At 39.8% G+C, this 19,310-nt stretch overlaps 2 protein-coding genes across 5 annotated transcripts; one reads left to right on the top strand and one right to left on the bottom strand.

Moving 5' to 3' along the window:
- Positions 1–35: 35 nt before the first annotated feature.
- On the top strand, positions 36–10,587 carry LOC110978586 (arylsulfatase G-like). Of its 2 annotated transcripts, none has more exons than XM_022233704.2 (10): positions 36–193; positions 1,048–1,332; positions 1,887–2,122; positions 2,638–2,784; positions 4,143–4,272; positions 5,321–5,523; positions 6,293–6,373; positions 7,474–7,706; positions 8,489–8,579; positions 9,696–10,587. In XM_022233704.2, the coding sequence occupies exons 1-10, from the start codon at positions 186–188 to the stop codon at positions 9,968–9,970; spliced, it is 1,689 nt and encodes a 562-aa protein (XP_022089396.2). In that variant the 5' UTR covers positions 36–185; the 3' UTR covers positions 9,971–10,587. The 2 variants fall into 2 exon arrangements, with proteins under 2 accessions (XP_022089396.2, XP_086995485.1); XM_087139359.1 differs by having other exon boundaries at positions 39–193; positions 1,121–1,332.
- LOC110978588 (evolutionarily conserved signaling intermediate in Toll pathway, mitochondrial-like) lies at positions 10,588–19,242 on the bottom strand. Of its 3 annotated transcripts, none has more exons than XM_022233705.2 (7): positions 19,098–19,242; positions 17,161–17,282; positions 16,376–16,543; positions 15,236–15,476; positions 14,537–14,757; positions 13,388–13,598; positions 10,588–12,848 (listed from the first exon to the last, which is right to left on the bottom strand). In XM_022233705.2, exons 2-7 carry the CDS (start codon positions 17,269–17,271, stop codon positions 12,634–12,636), a joined length of 1,167 nt encoding a protein of 388 aa, XP_022089397.1. In that variant the 5' UTR covers positions 17,272–17,282; positions 19,098–19,242; the 3' UTR covers positions 10,588–12,633. The 3 variants fall into 3 exon arrangements, with proteins under 3 accessions (XP_022089397.1, XP_086995489.1, XP_086995490.1); XM_087139363.1 differs by having other exon boundaries at positions 19,107–19,201; XM_087139364.1 differs by lacking the exon at positions 19,098–19,242 and adding an exon at positions 18,559–18,680.
- Positions 19,243–19,310: the final 68 nt, after the last annotated feature.

Here is a 19,310-nt window from a genome sequence, read left to right as displayed (position 1 = left end):
CTTTCTACCTTCTAGAGGGCGTTCCAAGCAGGCCTAGTAGTATTAGTAAACACTTTAACATTAATGTGAAGTGGGCATGTCTAGTCTGTGGGAACTACCACCTAGACCTGCGTGAAAGTATAAACTACATAACAGTGAAAACCTCCAGACCTGTAGCGGTGATCACACGAAGTACTATCACTCTCATGGACAGGTAAAAAGTTTGCAGATTCAGTGAAATGAATGTCCTGCTCTCATTCCCCACTCGCACGGGATAATCATGGAGGAAGGAGGAGGCTTTGTATCACTATCAGACTAGACCTAACGACGATCGATCGATTGCGTTGCGTTATTATCGGTCGTTCGTGAAGGAGTTCGCGGACTTAGGCCTAATGTTCGTCATTATAGTCAGAAAGAACGACGTATCTGGGTGCTATGATTCTCGAGTTTTATACATTAAAACTTCAAAATACAATCTTGACTACCTCAAGACGGTTCCTATAATTGTCCACAAGCTTTCCGCATGTCCCCTGTGAGATGTTGGTCCACTCTTCCTTGGCGAAAGCCTCCAGCTGGGTCAGGTTGGATGGTCTCCTGGCAGAAAGCTTGTGGACAATTATAGGAACCGTCTTGAGGTAGTCATCAAGAACAAAGGCTATACTATTGACTATTAAGAAAAGACAATGGATTATGTAAACCTGGGGTACGAATATTTTTGAACAGGAACAAAAACGAAACCCGGGCCATATTTATTATTATGCAAATGGAGTTTAGCCAATACACATATGGATTGCAACAAACAGACGAAAGATATAGTGGAAGTGCCAACATAATAGCTTTTAGAAATGAAGAATTTAGAAAAGTATGTGATTTTCCAAAGGTTATGAATACGTTTGAGCACAACTGTGGGTCTCTAGCCCTCATGACCGGTCATGTTGCCTTGTTCAGTTTGCTAGCTTTTCATAACAAAATCCAAATTGATTTTTGATTTTCACCCAATTTCATATGAAGTCGCATTCCTAATCCCAATTCTGTAACATTTGAAAAACAATCTCAATGTTTTTTCAGTTTTCAGTTCCTGAATGCTTCTTCAAAGTCTACAATGCAGATCTTCATAGTTTTCCTTATGTTCCTGACCCAGACTTTGTGGTCCAATAGCATCTTGCCTTGTGAGGCAGAGACTGTAAGAGATGAGGGTGGAGTCTATGCAGAGAAGGGTCAAGGTGCCAAACCGAACTTCATCATTCTGTTTGTGGATGATTTAGGCTGGGGAGATCTCGGAGCAAATTGGAACGAGGATGGACTTCCGAGTGACACACCATTTTTAGATGAACTAGCTGCCAAGGGAACAAGGTTTGTGGTTTGTTTACTTCATTTCTTAAAAGCCTATATGATTGCAGAGTTGCACAACAGTTTGTGTGTTTACAACAAAAGTGAAACCAGTTGATCTCAACAAAAGCAGAGTAAATTTTAAAGATAAAAACAAGTGTTTTGTAGCTGACACATTTAAAAAAGCTGCGATCAAGTTGTCGTTTTTGGTCTACTGATGTTACAAAGTGACCCATTAGTCTTAACGCCTTTTTAAGAGACTTTTTTCCAGGGCAAGAAATGACTGTCGTTTTATTGTTTCTAATGAGAGCCTACAAATTGCAAACATGGAAATTTGACATTTTATTGTAGACATTGCCATCAAGTTTGAAAAGAAAGAAGTGCACAGAGGGGAACTGTGACCATTTTGTTGACATTTGTAAACAAAATTAAAAATGTTTTGTCTTCAGTTCGTTTTTTTCTCAAACATTTTTGCAGCAGAAGTAACTGATTATCTGACTGACAGAGTAAATGATTCTGAAATGCTTCCCTCACCTTTCACTCATAATTTAAGTAACATTGGTTATACCGACTGGAAGGTTCACAGATTTCCATGCTGGGGCATCACTGTGTACGCCATCCCGTGCCGCCCTCCTTACAGGAAGACTGGGTAAGAGGACTGGCGTAGTGGGTAACTTCAATGTACAATCCTGCGCAGGGATGCCTTTGAATGAGACCACCATGGCCGAAACCTTCAATGCCGCGGGGTACCGAACTGGTATGATCGGCAAGTGGCATCTTGGGATATACGGTGGGTTCGGTCCAGTGCACCGAGGTAATTATAGCAGCATTACGTTCTGGTCAGTGAAATATCTTAGATGTCTTAATCGTGGCAAGCTTTAAAAAGTATCAAAATTTGTGCTGTATTGTTTTAAGTTACTCGTAGGTGAAACTCTAAAAAACGATGACTTTCAAACCCATTACAGCAAAGAATGGTGAAAGTGTCTGAAGTTTATATACAGACTCTTAATGCATAAGATAAAGGGAAACCATACGGGAAATTTCTATGAAGCATATTTTGCTCTTCAAGTGGATGATGTACAGTGAGAAAAAATGGCTGGATATTTCCATCTCAAGTCAAAGGGGGGGTTGCTTTTAACAAAGAGCACAATGTTCAAAAAGCACTTTACTTTTTTTTTCCCAGTGTCGTTGGATTTCAGGGGCAAGTCCAACAGTAAACAACTTAGTGACTGCTGCTGAAGTTGTTTGCAGTTGCTGGCATGGTTCCAAGTACCACGCAGGCTCAGGCTGTTTGTTTATAGGCCCTGCAATTGTTTTCTTTTTTCTTAGGTTTTGATTCCTACTTGGGCATTCCTTACAGTGATGACATGGGATGTGTTGACAACCCTGGCTACAATTTACCGCCATGCCCACCTTGCAATCACTCAACTGGATATGGTACATTGTATGATCTCTTTCTAAAGATACTGGCTAAAGGTAAGTTTTCTAAAGGAAAGATTACCAATTCTTTGTCTTATTTACATTTTAGTGTTGCAGTACATAGCTGCTTGATCTTGGTATGAATGGTATGAAAACGTTTAGTTTGGCTGTGAGTAGATTTAGGCTTTTTCATATTCAGGCTGTATTTGTCTAAAATCACATACATGTAATTGTGATCAGTTTTAAAACTGCATAAGCAGTCTCCCGTCATCTCATTGGTGGATCATTGATGACATCAATCACTGAATTTTCAATTCTAAACTTCATTTCACTTCACTGGTTCCCGCTCCAGATTCATATATCTCTTTTTTCCTAGTGAGAAAGGAGGCAATAATTTAGGGATAGAAAAGCCAGTCTAACATGGCAGAGGACTACCAGCGGGTAGCGCATGGAGCACAAATCTGTTTTGCAAAATGACTTGCATTAATTCGTGAGCAGGACCAATTTGTTCTCCAAACAGAAACAAATTTATGCAGGTATAGAACAGAATAATGTTTCACATTTGTACAATGGTAAGAACAATTTGATTTGGTGACAGATGAAATGATGAATTCATCAAATCATGAAATTATTCTCATCATTACACCCCTTGGCATTCATTTGTTTAATAATGATTAGTCATGACCTGGAATTTGAGGAATAACTGAAAAGGGATATTACATATCTTCTTAAAAATCCCTGAATCACTTCCAAAAAACTATATTTCAACCTCATATGGCCAATGGTTAGAAGCTTGTATACATAGATCTTAAATGGAATGGGCGTTGCAAGGTGATATGTGCCTTTCGCACATAGGGTTAATGTGATATGCCCTGTTTATTACACTGTACTCGCATAACCTACTCCAGCAAATCAAGATAACACCCACAAGTGGTTCCTTATGAGGATGTCCACACTATGTTGACCATTCTAGTAAACCTATGTAACTCAGAACAGCACCTGCTTATCAGCCACTACTAAATGTATCATTGTTGCCACTGATGAGAGCCACTTCACTTTCAGTATAGAGAACCCACTTCTACACAATTACAAGTACAGCTCAACTGATTGTACTTGACCTTTTGTGAGCACTGTTGTCTGTATTCCATCTTGAGCTAGCTAGGGCAAAATCCTCTGAACTATTTCACAAATGCATTGTTGGCAGAAGCTCGTCTTTTGGCATATCTTATCAAAGCCTGTAAGTGTTTGATCAGTTTTGACAGTGAATGCCTGTTGAAAGAAGCTTCCAACTTAGAATTCTGTTTTCATTTTGAGTACACATTATCCCTTACTTCTGGAGGAAAAAAATACCCCCTATTTTGTTCTGTTCCAAGTTTCTCATGGATAAATTCTGGATGTTGTTCCAACATTTGAAGGTACATTTCCATGCAATAAGATGGCAGCTGTGCCCTTAATTGAGAACACTACAATCATTGAACAACCAGTAGATCTAGCAGCTGTAGCAGGTCACTACAAGAAACATGCAAGTAGCTTCATCAAGCAAAGGTGAACAAGAAATGCTTCAAAATTTCACCGAGGCTAAACTTGTCGCCAAACTTGTTTTCTTGAGAAATTTCAAATTCATTCAATAAATTACACATGTAAAACTTCCCATGAAGATCAGGCAAAGAAAAGAGTTCCGTATCTGGACTTTACTTCTGATTGACACCCTGTGCACATACCCTGTGAGACTTGTTTTAAAAAAAATCTCTGTTTTATAAGTAAATGTTTGAATATTTCCCTGCAAATTTGACCTTTTAGGACATGTTCTTGCTTTCTGATGGCTGAATTGACATTGCAGGGAAAAATTAGAATGTGTCCGTGTATTGAATTCTTCCCAACAGAAAATTAAATTTTGAAATTTACTTCCGAAGTCCAAGAGGCTGTGACAGTAGAGTAGACCCCAAAATTGGCTGAGAATACCTTGATACCATTAGCCAAACCTCACTAAATTGGAGTTAGCATGTTAAAAACTTTTCCAGTTGAAAAATTTTAATTGAACTATTCACGCACCAAATCCACGTTTGTAAAAAAGTTTGTTATATATGGCAAATGTGAAAAGAATTCACTTTGCTCTTTCATATCAAATTAAAGCATTTCATTCTCGTTGAAATAAACTTTACTCCAAAGTGCAAAAGTAGTCACTAAACCAAAGACTTGTGACCACAACACCACTCTAAACTTGCTCAATGGAGGGTCCAGAACAGTTTTGGGGAGGTGGGGGATAGAGGGGCAAAGCAGAACTTGGGAAAATATTTTACTTTTTATGGCCTTTCCAAGAGGTTCGGCTACATTTGTGGGGCTTTTTATGTGCTTTGGAAGAAAGAGATGTGAAATAGACAAAAAAAATGGACTTTCTCTTGGTTAAAAAAGAAATGTGGGGAGAGCAAAGGCCGCAAGGGCCATGTGTCCCCTCCCATCCAACCCTGAACTTGCTACAGTTTCTTTTTTCTGTGCAATTTGGGGTAAACCTGTGATCTAAATAAGAAAGGTGCCTTAGGCCCTCAAATCAAGGCAAAAATTCATGTTATGGGAAGTGGAACATTTCTTTCAGTGCCCAGGATGGCAAGCCATTCCTACTGTATGTGGCCTTCACTCACGTCCATGTCCCGCTACTTTTTAACACCAAATTTGCCGGCACTTCTGCCCGAGGCCCATTTGGCGACACGGTCCGGGAACTGGATGACACAGTGGCAGGCATCATGGAGGCAGTGAGGCAGGCAGGAGTGGAGAATGACACCATGGTCTGGTTCACAAGTAAGAGAAAGCACGCTCAGATGACCCATTAGGATGAATTTTTTTCCATTTCAAATCTTAACTGTATGGAAGGTTGGTGGTAGTACCAAGGAAGTCATCTGTCATTTTGAGTTGTGTGGTTTTGAGAAGTCTGTCTGTCATCTCCTGATGACAAACAGAGCACATTGTTAGAAATGTCAAGATGAAAAAAGAAACGTTAGCTTACTGTTGTTCATGTCCATCATGCAAACCTACAAGTCTCAAGACGCCTTACCATATGCGTGTCAACACTTGCAGCCAGCATTGCGCATCTGTCAAAATCAATCCTGGGGCAACTTTGACGGCTGAACGCAGGGCACGCGCATGCTATGTTAAATGGTGTCGATTTTTGTGTCTGTGAAAGAGAAAAAGACATGAACGCATCGCGCACACGAGGCACCCAAAACGTACATATTAGAAGGCGCCTTCATTCAAATCTTAAAAACTCTTCAAATATTCTGGGACAGCATTGAGTGTACAATGCTTTTCATTGCATTGGTATAATTACATTGGGGTTACATCCCCAACATCAAGTAACTAACCTGTTAGGAAGTTTCAGTTCTTCAACAGATATGCATCTGAGAAGAAACAATTTCACTTGCATCGTGGACTTTTAAGTATCATCAATATTGCACAGCATCAATATAGTACAAAATGTACGGGGCCCTTTTGGGGATCTTTTCAACTTTAATAAAACTGGCTGTACATCAACAGATGCGTCAATTTAAGGTTTGTTTTTATGTCTATTCAGGTGACAATGGACCATGGGCAGCTAAATGTCTCTATGCAGGCAGCAGTGGTCCATTCCTGGGTCTCTGGCAAAAGACTAAAGGTACTTGCTTTTAATTAGTTGAGAGTTAATTGACTAATCTTCACGGATGGGGCTGGGAAAGTTAATTGCTTTTCTTGCTTATAAGAGTGGCAACTCCTTAGTTATTTTTACAAACACAAAGTCAGTTTTACTGTCATGTTTGTAAAGGGAAACCAAGAAAGAAATTGAAATAATTTCAAATATGGTCAAAGAAGTGTCAACACCAAAGCAGGTTCATTTATCTGCACTTTCCTCTGCTAATGACTTACAACAGTCACTGTTTCTTTTGATAACCTATCCAATTCAGTGTTGATCAACAATCCATGTGTACACTGTCGCAGAGTAAAACTGCATTATCTTATTCAAATCACAAACCTGACTAAAGGACTTCCAAGTGATAAAGTAAACCTGTTTTGTGGATGTTCTTGTTTATTCAAGACACGATAAGGGCAAAACTCCCGTAATTAAAAATTAACTTCCCCCTGACACAAAGTACATCTTGGCATTAATTTGTGGTATCCGCTGCTACACCCGACTCAGACCGGCCAGCCGACCCTGGCAAGTTCGGTGGTTGAGTGGTTATGACATTTGCACTAGTAAGCAGGAGGTTGTGGGTTCGAGTCCGAGTGAGCTTGTGAAATTTTTGCAAGCTCTTGGACAAGCACTGAGCATACAGTGCTTATAAATATATGTGTCAGGTGAGGGCAAAAAACCCATAATTAAAAATATGATTTTCAGTTTCAATTCCTTTAGCCCACATCAGTAAACAGTTATTCATGTGCCCTTTGGCCTTATGGACCCTGAGCTTGTAAATCTTGAAATTTACTTTGTAAGTCCAAGAGGCGGTGACAGTAGACTGGAAATATTTTGAACAGTTGGGCTATTTATAGTAAATAAACCATATGCCACAGTTTGACATAATTGGAAGTCTAAGTCATACAAAGGCACTGTTCTTGGCTACGGCTGCAGCTGTTTTCCATTATGTGTCAATGGCAAAAGCCAAAGCCTACAAGGTACCTGATTCTGGCTCAGAAGCTCAGAAGCCTGTGACAGATTTTAATGATTGGTACAGTAATTCTGGTTGTCCCTTCTCTAAAGTTAGCATAACCTTTTGTGAACAGGTGGTGGGGGAAGCACAGCCAAGATGACCATCTGGGAGGCTGGTCACCGAGAGCCGACATTTGCCTACTGGCCAGGTCACATACCAGCTGGTCGCGTCTCCGACTCCTTACTCAGTGCCTTGGATATCTATCCGACCATTGCTTCTATTGCTGGCATCCCGATGCCTAAGTATCGTGGCTACGATGGCATGGATGTCAAGGATGTGCTCTTTGGAGGATCCATATATGAACGGGTGAGAGACCTTGCATAGTAGAGACCTCATGGTCTTTCACTGAGTTTAATTTTTATTATAAAATCCTCCCAAAGTGCAGTGGCATGGGAGCATAATGTACAGTACAGTGCCAACATAGAGCAATTACCGATATCAAAGAGCATTGCCAAATAAACTTTTTCATTAAATAGTTTCAATGTCAAAACTGAATCGGCAAGCTGATGTTAACCATGTATACTGTTCAGTAGCATCAGCTATCATATTTTTACACAATAGCCAACCTCAGAACAACCTTGACCATCAGACAATGCTCAAATGTCAGCACAACAAAAACCCCAGTATCCCTATTCCAACAGTAGCACAATGTTGGAAATGTGAAATCAAAACGAATACTACACTCCAGTCACCATAATATGGCAAGGCGTCATAAAATGTATTTATAAGGTCACTATAAACCAGTATCATACCTGTATGTGCACAGTGCATGTGATCAGTTATCAATATGAATTCTATGCCAGAAAGAGGCCATGACTTTTTTGACATTTAACACAATGCACACCTGTTTAGCCTAGATACAATGCACATACACTCAGTATCACAGATGTACATGTACAGCATAGTTTCATCTGAATGTGCACTTTACTCAAATATTAATATTAGTGCAGGGGTACTTGTCAAGGTATTTGTGGACAGGTTGTGTTTCAAGTCTGCCTGTGTTTGGAAAGTATTTCCAAAATAAAAAAAATAAAGTATTATTTTTTCACTTGAGACTTATTTAGGAATCTATATCCTGCCTTTTGCAGACTCTCTTTCACCCAAATAGCATGGCATCAGGAGCTCTTGGTGACATAGGTGCTGTCAGACAGGGACGCTACAAAGCCGTGTATCAAATAGGTATGGACCTAAACAGTAAAATGAGGGTAATTAAGACATCAACTCAAGAACAAAGTAACTTATGGGGCAAGACGGACATCCGGGAGTTTCACAAAATTGTGGATAGCAACCACACCGTGCCAATGAAAACAACTGCAACAATATTATGCGGACTGGTCAAAGAAAAGATTGTGTGACCCGATCCTCAGACTGGCTGTTGCAAGCATATGTCACCATGGATGCTGTTTTCACTGGCATGGTACTTGCCATTTTGGGAGAATCCCGTATGTCTGCACTGCCCCGTTGGCTTGGAAAGCATTTCTAGTCTTTGGTTACTAGTAAAAGACGCTTGGATTTGCTGTGGAACTCAGAAGTGTGTATTTGTCATTTGAGAACATATCATACTGTATGTAGCATAAACAATAACCATTTCTGATATCAACTTGATGGAATAGGGCCATTCCTAGAATAGGATTGTCTTTCATTGACACTGGGGATGGTTGAGACTGTGCATCCCCAGGCTGAAGTGAATATTTTGGTTTTCAGCTTTTTTCACAAAACTCTTAGGCAGTAAACAGACATTCATCAATGAGCTACAATCACAAGTGATAACTTTCATGTGAAGCTTTTCAGGCATTGTTGCCTGAGCTTTGCCTTACAAAATGGTAGGTGAATTGAGGGATCACTCAAGAGCTATATTCATGTCCCATACTCTAGTCATGTCTGTGCTCGAATCCAAGTCTAGGCCTTTTCCAGTAGTGGCAGGTACAAGATGCTGACAACAGACTTTGCTGTAGCTCTAAAATGGCCTTTTGTTGGACCTGACCCCCCTCCCCTGTGGGACGCAAACGGAATTGTAATTAAACTTGGTTCATGTTAAAAAATGTCCCTCCATGTCTTCCCTTCTCTGCAAAGTTTAATGCGTGATGCATTTAATTCTGCAATTGATTGTATTTTGCCAATGATTACATGTATCAATTCCGTCAGATTTGTATATCACTACAGAAGGGTCACTGTAAACTGTGTGCTCTGTTAATCAAAGATTTTTAGTGTTCCAGTGTATCTGCAGGGGTAAGCAATATCAAGTAGTAACACCTTGGGTCAAGACTCAGTTGTCGTCTATTTTTGTGACAACAGGCAGTGCCAGGCCAAACTGTCTTGGGGAAACCAGCCCTCCGCGCCACCGTAACCCCCCACTGATCTTTGACATCTACAAAGATCCAGCGGAAGGACAGCCGCTTGACCAGAGCTCAGCTGAGTACAAGAGTGCCCTCCAGGACATTGAGGCCAGCCTGCAAGCTTTTCTGGAGGACGTCAAGCAAGACAACACAACAGTGGCGGATTACAGGCAAGACCCACGCTGCATTCCATGCTGCAACCCGAATCAAGTTGACTGCAGATGCAGTGGCTGACATTACATTTCAAGATTGCAGTACTGTTCCACGTAAGCCTTCTGAATACATGTAGTACTATGCACTAAATAGTGAAATCACATTCTATTAATGACTGGAGTTGAGTCTATACACCTGTGCATGCATTCATGCCTGCATATTTTTCTGAAACGTATCTGATTAATTTGGACCTATTACTCAAGCAGTCAATATTTTCGTACTCAATATGAAGGCTGAAAAAGGTTTGTATTCCAGGAGCCATCTGAATATTTTGGAAGTATTTTTATATATTTTGTTAACCTGTTGTATCTGATTATTTCACATCTTTAAAAAAGAGGGAATTGATCTTTTAAGGTAAAACAGCAAGTGCTTTATACAATTTCATCAATATTTTCAAATTTACCAGGAAGTTGTACTCAGCTTTATCATCAATAAAAAATTGGATGACTTCAAAAGTCAAGATTATCAATGTGTGTAGATCGTTCTATAGCTTTGATGAGAAGAATCAGTTCATGTTGCTGAGTAGATGTTCCACACTGAAGTATACAAAAATGTCAACACTGAATTTCATTTTCTTTTTTTTCACACACACTTTAAATCTTTCAGTTCGTGAATAAAACTCTCAAGCAATATACAAATAGGTGCTCCAACTTGTTCAGTTTTATTTACATGTACATTTTTTTGTGGGTTCAGAAAGTAATACATAAATGGGAAAACCTCTATAAACCTGATAAACCCGGCATATTAAATGTAGTCTTTCTTTGCGCCCAACACCCACAAACAATAGTGAAGCAGCTCAGGCAAAATGAAGGGCACCTTCACTCGTCAAGCTGTGTTGATAATGTGACCTTGATTCACAAAGAGGGTGTTGCATTGTGGTCTCGTGACAATGACTTCTGCCAGATCAATCCACACGCGTTCCACACTACATGTAGGATTTTAAATATTGGTATATAAATATACTGCTATGACCACTTTGTGCCGGGGGGGATTTTTCTTGAGCAGGATGAGATGATGGGATGTTTCAAGATTTTCCGTTTTCAAAATTCTTCAAAAATTCATGTGTTCATTTACTGGACGTTTACACCCACACGGACGACTGTCTGGTAGCTACCCTAATCAGACAGGCAACCTTCATTGATGCCCGAGTATTCAGCCAGGCTGGCAGCCCTGTAAAAGAGAGCCCAGTATTGTGAGGTGTTGCATAATTCCGGTTGTTTTGGTGAATGCCAGTAATGTCTTTTCATACGCCGCTGGGTTGTTTTGGTGAATGCCAGTAACGTCTTTTCATACGCCGCTGGATTAGCGAGCAGCGGTGCTGTGTCGCTCATCAATAGGGCCGTGGAGCACTTTTGTCCGTAGTGCTAATCCGTGGGCGCGCTATGCCCGAAATAGTGGTATGCCGTTTCAAAACTGTGCCGGATTACTTTCAAAAATGGAAGTTGAAAAATGATAGCAATTCCCAGCAGCAGGTCCTTTGTTTTGAGTACAGTCTTTTGTTACACAGAACAGCTCCTTTGTCGGAAACCAGGCACCCTAGCTCTGCATATAAACTCACGGTGCCTGAAACCGGGCACCTCAGCGGAAAGTGAATAATACTGTACACTTTTTCAAGTGAAGAAGAAATGTGGAAGATATGCTGGCAGCTGTGTTGCCGTCACAGGTCCCAGCGTCGAATGTATGGCACAGGTTCAGTTTATTCTAGAGAGCTCAGCTTACCGATAATCCTTTGCTTTTTCTGGAGTGGATTCTTTCAAGGTTTACAGTTGGGCTGTGTAAGCAAGCCTGGTTGAAAGAGGTCAGCATGGATGAAGCATTGAACTAATTTCAGAGTAACTGGACCCACAATCCTTCGCACTTCCCGAGAGAGGTTCTACACAGAGCGACGATTGTACGCATAAAATGTGACTTCCTTTCCAAGTTGCTTCACCCACAATCCTCTGCACTCCCTCATTAAACAGTACCAGGACACCTCATTGACACCAGTCTATATGGGTGAAACATACCAACAATATTCAGGGTTGGTTTACCTGCAATCTTTACACTTCCTGAGGAAGATTCTTTCCAGAGTCATAGTTGGTTAGCGCTGTTGAGAATGGTCACCAAGGATGATTGAAACATCAGCAGATTTGTTAGCACTGTACTATTTTGAAGTGGGCTGGTTGCATGGCAGAGATGGGATTTCGTCAACCTCGGATCTGTTGGAAACTGCTGTTTAACACTTCTGTCTTTGCTCTGCCCATTCTGCCTGTGCTCGGTGTCAATCGCAATAAACTCCTTAAACCTTATTACTCAATATGTTCCTGTTCTTGAATGCCAAAAATGCTTTCTTTTCAGGTTTTTGGGGAATAAAATTAAGTTTGTTAAAAATGTAAAAAGGGGGTAGTCATTTAAGGAATTTTTATCGCATATTCACTTTTCAAACTGTAAGATAAGAACGTTTGGATTAGATTTGAAGTAGACAAAGTATTTGGTAAAAGTTGTGAATTTATTTTTACATTCGGTGAGGTTTTGCATAACTGGGTAATTGAGGGTGACTATTTTAGAAACAAATCAAAATTAAATTCTTAGATCAAAAGAAAATGACCACAATGGCAGAAAATGGGAAAATCTAATTTTAAAAAAGGGGCTTAAATTAACTAAAGTATACTCAATATGTTTGTGCTTATACTGCTTCCTAAATATCACGATTCTCCAAGTAGATGAGTTTCTGTCGGTAAACTCCCAACTGTCTCTGTTGTTTCCCCGAGATTGAAGAGGTTAAAGATGACTGGTATCCTGGCCAGGTGCGGATTGTCCTCCTGTAGGTGTTTGATCCATGATTGAAGGGTTTCTTGGCAGCTGTTGTTTGTCATGCACATGGCAAATATGGGGCCTTCAGCATGTGTTTGCTGTACATCTGGGGGAAAATACAAAATAAATAACACAAGAGGAAATTAAGGTTGAAACCGACCAGCCTGTCTTTTTGTTGTAAAAGGGAGTGATAATTTGATCACATTTACTTTAAAACAGTGATTAAATCGGGTAGAATAAGTTTGAACTCTTTAATAGCCACGGTGGCAGACAGAAACGGAAACCCTTCTTTTGCATTTTCTCTGGTATAATGGTAACACTTCGTTTTTGGTAGCATCAGAAAGCTGTTCCATGTTTTTCCACCCAAGTCTGGCACACATGTTGAAACCCATTTTTTAAAGAATGAATAAACAGCTCTTTTAAAACGTTAATTTGCAAAATGGCAGGTTGTTTGTTTTGCTTATTTCTTTTTAAATATTTTTAAAAGAGCTCAGTACATCAGCAGTAAAAGTAACAAGAGCACTAAATGTCAAAACAATTTTGTAGCGGTACCTGAGAAAATGTTAACTGATGGAATTCTCCCCACCCCCCCGCACTTAACACTTCCCTAGTCGCAGCTGTTAACTTTAATGAACCGAAACAAACCTTCGTTTAATGTTTCATCATCGCCCAATGCAAAAGGATCTCCTCTCAGTACAAAATAGGTTAATTTGGTGCTGCGAAGCCAAAGGTGGAAAGCACCCTCAACATAGAGCGGCCTGACAGGTGGATGCTCAGACAGGAGTTCCTGCTGCTCGGCACTCTGGACGTTGGTGATGAACTCGGCATTCTCTGACTCTGCATTGCTTCCATTTAACTGAAATAAGTCAAGAGGTACTCCCTTCATAAGGATAATAATATCACAGCATTTATAAGACACAGAATATCTAACAGTATTTCTTGTTGGAAGATGCTGATATATTTTATCACCATCTCTGCTAATGGGCTCACAAAGTTTGAACATTCCTAAGATCATCTCAGCTCCCGAGAAAGTATGCTGGCCCGATGCTGCTGTTTCTGGCACAAAAAGCTAAATATAATGAACATATCTTCCCTTACAGGTACCTATTTATACTCCTGGGCGGAGAAAGGCACGTAGGGTTGAAGAGACTTGCTTGAGGCCACAACATGTGACCACCTGATGGGACTCAAATCCCTGAATCTATGATTAGAAGCTACAAAACCTATCCATAAGGTCAAATTTCCTTTAAACCCCAGCATCCTGAGTTCTTCAAGTGAGAAGCCTTCTTGAATCCTCTGTTCAATGGGGAGTCCAATGACACGTCTGCACAGTCTAAGGGCCTTGTGTACAACAATGATGGCTGGGACGTTTGCTTGTGCCTTGAAAGTCACCTACTGGGCTCTGAACGAGTCTGGACGCTCAGGGTTAATGTTTATAGAATCATTTGCATGTCAAGCTTTTAACTACATGTAGACCAGGAACACTGGTGTTGCAGAACAAAAACAGGATATGCTCTGTCAGAATGTGTGGTCAGGAATCTCAATGACAAAGGACTCCTATTTTCTACAATCAAACAGTGTTGATGCTTTGTACAAAGTGTATTCTAAATACCTGAAACAATGATACATTTCTCAAACAGCAGCTTGTGGCCCACAGCATTTTGATACAACAGGTAACAAGGACCTATCATGTTTATGCACTTTGCAAATTCAACCTTACGAGCACATTCAAATCACCAAAGTGACATTCTCAGATTTGACAGCAAAACATTTGCCATTAGAATTGCCTCTTACATAGAACACCTTCAGCTTGGCCTCATATTCCGCGATACGCTTCAGACCGATCTCAGAGAGTTTGACTGGATCTGTGGGGAGTTCCTTTGGCAGCGGGAAGGGGTTGATGTTGCGGAACTTGGGAAACCAGTACATCAAGCGCTGGTACTTCTTGACTGGGTGTGCCCGCTTGCCAAAGACTGAGATGAGGATGTCCTTGGTTTCATTGTTGGGAAGAACAGCTGCAGAAAAAAATGTGGAAAGAGCCATGTCACACTAAAGGTAGAAATGCACAAATACAACATACATAGAGACCTGATCAACAATTTTAGTCATTTTGAGCAAAACAGAGGTAGATAAAACGAGAACAAGGACAGTAACATTACAATAGACTTCATGCAGCAGAATGTGCTTTTTAACACTCACAAGAGTTCAGTATACATTTTGAACAATGGTTCACATAAAAAGGGTACATATTTTAAATGACAAATTTTCATCTGAATATGTACAAACTCAAAGGTTTTGCTTGAATTATAACATGCCAGGCAGCAAAGGTACACAAGTGTCCTGCCGTATCTCTTCCTCTTGAACTACAGAATGTGTACTTGTGAAAGGATTCTTCAAGAGGGAATAAAGACATGGTTTGCTATTTGATAAGTGATTTCTTGGGGACAAAGACAAAAAGTCTAAGAGGTATGCTACACACGGAACGCTACTTACTGTTATCTTCCATCAGTTGCAGCACCTTGATTGCACATATCTGCTGCTCTGGATAGTGGTTGTATATAGACTGGATCACATTCTCTGGAACGTACTTCCCTTTTGGAAAGATGTCCAGCAAGGCGTTATAAGCATCAATATCTTTCTCTACTTTGAAATATTTCATGTAGCGCAGGGCTGTCTCTATGAATTGGATGTGTCCTCGGCGACGCTTGTCAAACTCTGTAAATTTCTTGACAACCTAGGACACACAACGGTCCAAGAAAGTTTGAGACGTGAGTGTTACTAGTATTAATAAATGTGAACTTGGAACACAGAGTTGAAATAAATATACACGAATGTAAGTTACTTTAGATTATAACCTAAAGAAGTTTTAAGTTTTGTACATGTCTGTAATTAAAGGAAAAGTTAACCACTACTTTTAACCCAGCAGAAATACCGTAGGTTATCTTGGATGAGATTTCTTCATCATTAATAAGTTTTGTACATACTCTTTAAGTACTTAAAGCTGATCCAAACTCAGCAGTACATTTTTGTGATAAAATCTAAATGTCGATGTACGCATACACCACCTGTTATTACACAAACATAAATCTTACCACAAACGGCCGACAAAAAGGCTCTACTTCACTATTTTTGTATGGACATGAGCATACAGTGTTGAACCAGAACACACTGTAAGTTTTGACATGTGCCCATCCCCTTGTGAATAGGATCAAAATGCACAGGTTTGCAGATTTCTTACATTTAGTACACTCCCAATGACATTTAGCATCTTTTAACAGCTATTTTAAGAGCCGTAATCAATTTTTACAGAATGTCTGTATTATGACAAACACTGACTTCATTTGTCTCTTGGAACTCTGCAAAAGTGTGAAGCCTGCTAAATCTAACATAGTGCAGAGGCTAGAACAAGTAGATTAGAAGTATCCAATAGAAACTACTCATTTCTGGGTCTCGTTATGCTGAGAAAAGTAAGTGTAGGAAAAGACAGAACTCATCTTAAAAAAAACACAGTTTGGGAACACTACAAATCATTTGATGACCATTTCTGGAAATAGTTGAATATGAAATCCCAAGTGTGCTATTTTTGTACAAATATGTTATTACACGTATCTGTGATGAGTTTTTTTTTATTACCTGTTTGAAACTTTCTTTGTTCACCTCTTCAAGACTGGCTTCTTCAAAGAGAGTTTTGGAGAGGACCAGTGAACTCTTTTCGAGTTTACTAGGCAAGGCTTTCCCTCGGCCTATCCCAGAATACCTCTGCGGACAGGTATGTATCTGTGCACTGTAAAAAGAAGGGCCCTTGGGGGAGAAAAATATAAAATGAAGCAAATATCTTGTGGATATACAATGTGTATATTTTAATGACTGTTTGAGATTAGGCTATGGTTGAACATCAAATTCAAAATTGTGTAATTCTGCACGACTGGGGATCAACTGCATCATGTGGGGGTCAAGTGGCGCATATGTCCTCAAGAACAAACATTTATCACTAAATGTACTTCCCCACTCATGAGTACATGGCGGTGCATACATGTACATGTATGTGAGGTGTACTGTGATGGCTGAAGTAATATATTTAGCTATGGTCCTGTCCAAATTACTTGGGCTATGGCTTGAAATTATGCAGTGAATTTCAAGTCAAAGCCAGGCTATTTGGACACAGATTTCTTCGGGAGCTGAGATTAAAGATGGAAACAATGCAGGTAATGACAATGTAAAATGCTATTGTTTTTGCTAAGGAATTTAATAAGTGCTAGTTACATGTTGTGACACAGAAATACATAAAGCACTAACTTCAATGAGAATGGAACTCTCTGCCAAGATGCTTTCAAGCAAAATGTTCAGACGTTTTAGGAGAAATATCTGGAGATGACACTCAAACATGTAAAAATATGAACTAATTTTGGCTGTCATACCAAGGTGCATTTAGTCTGGAAGGCTGGCTGTGAGACTCCAGTATGGATGGCAGGCCGTCTGCTGACTGAGAGATGATACAGGGCCCCGCGTAGAAACTTTATGGTTGCCATGGATTTGTATGCTGAGAAAAGAGACAATAAACAGTTAGCCACTGCATGTCACAAAAGGTAGGGATAAAAGAGGTCCTTTTAAAATTGGCAAATTTATCACAATAGGCCAAATACAAATTTTAGAAAGAATAACATAGCGGACCATCACAATTTTAAGTGTCATAAACTTGTTCCCCAAGTCTGTTAATTGAGAATACCCTATTAAAACCTTTTAGTATTAGTGAGACTAAAAAATTAAAATGGTTTCAGTCTGGAATTTTCTCCTTATTCTAAACAATAATCTTAAAATGTGTACATATGCAAATTTAGAGATAAGAAACATGCTTATTCACAAAATCACATTATTAACGTTCCTTTCAAGCTCTGCAGCTACAACTCCCAAACATTTGGACTATAACTAGGTTCGAGTTGGAATTTAAGAAATAAAAACTGTGAAGTTAACATGTAGCATCTCAATTTCATTTCTCAAAAGCATTATGGGTGACGTCAAATTGAATGTATACTTATATTATGCCTAATTGTGTGATTTATATGGTAACAATGCTGCACCATAAAGTCACTTCCCTGATTATACACAAAGTTTATGGACAGCTGGCAACCTTTCCAAACATGCCAAAGTACTTTTGGACATATCTGACAAAACTAGAATTTTTTCAGTCAGTAAAAGATTGTTTTATCCAGATTTTTGAAAGGCAGTGGATTTCCAACCCACTCAAAACATATAAAAGCTCGTCTGAAATTGCACTTGTCAACTAGATTTGAGTTTCATCTTGTGAATAAAAATTCACAAGGGCAATGGAACCAGATGCAGATTCATTACGATGAAATTTTCTAGTTCACCAAAACAGGCACTGACTGTAACGCTCAGCTGCCATCTTGGCCAAAAAGTGAACAGCACCACATCATCCCATCCCCACTTTGCCCCACTGCAACTTTACCCCATCCAAACTTCGCTCTGCTACCACTTCACCGCACCCTCCAAAACCAACTTTAGAGTAAATGGAAGTCAATGAAGCGGTTACACATTGATCAGAGTTTTCTGAGTAAACTGTCATTCACTTCCGCTTCAATTGTGGTCCACTGATGGATCTAAGAGGCATGTACATGTACAAAACACATGGGCCCATATTACGCGAAGCTCCGGAATTTCATGTTACGCAACCCATACCGGGGTACCCTTGCCAAAATAAGGTTGGATTAAAAATGAATGTTTCCCCAAGTCTTCTCCTTTAATGCTTCGTTTAGGACATTTCAGTGTCGAATTACTTTTGTGTGACATATGCCTACCTCTCAAAAACAGAAACAGGTATTAAAAAGAAAAAGAACAGAAACCACACGATCTCCACTTTGTCTCTGGCAATTAGTTAATTCTGGTGAAGAGACAATACAGTAAAATTAATACATGCAACCCACGGTCAAAAACAGGCCATGTTTATATATAACATTTGCCTTAGTAAGTTGTTTGAATGGGAACCTCTGACTTACATGTAGCTGAGTTCTGAAATCGACGTTTTTATTTGATGCGTATGCCCCTCTTAAAGCTAAAGAAAAAAAAAAAAAGAAAGATGATCTGTGGGGCAAAGTGGAACGATGATGGGGCAAAGTGGAAATGGGGCAGAGTGGGGATGGGGCGAAGTGCCCGACACGCGTAATTAATGATAGCGCCCAAAATAAGCCTAGCTTAGCATACTTAGGCTCCAGTAAGTCGTGTATTTCCGACAGCGGCGACGAACTGTTATCAAATATGTATCCTTAAATAGTTTCTGTATGCTTCTAATTCTAAGTGATAGCATAAATATAGAAAGTATTCCATAATTCATAACTACCAAATATACTGGCAACTGTGACACAAAGACGACAGGTAGCCTGGTAAGCCTCCACGTTCGAGCTCACAGGATAATGGAAGTCGCCATCTTTACTGCAACTATTGAAGGTCAGAGGTTATCGGGTATTCCTGTATGCAAATTTGAGCGATTCCGCGATGTGGTTGCTAGGAAGTACTTCGATGTTAACATGCAATTTCCTCATCGATCTGGGAT

This window comes from Acanthaster planci, linkage group LG07, assembly GCF_054643075.1.
Source record: "Acanthaster planci isolate LZ-2023a linkage group LG07, COTS_SCS, whole genome shotgun sequence".
Taxonomy (NCBI): domain Eukaryota; kingdom Metazoa; phylum Echinodermata; class Asteroidea; order Valvatida; family Acanthasteridae; genus Acanthaster; species Acanthaster planci.
This window is presented reverse-complemented; position numbering and strand designations above follow the sequence as displayed.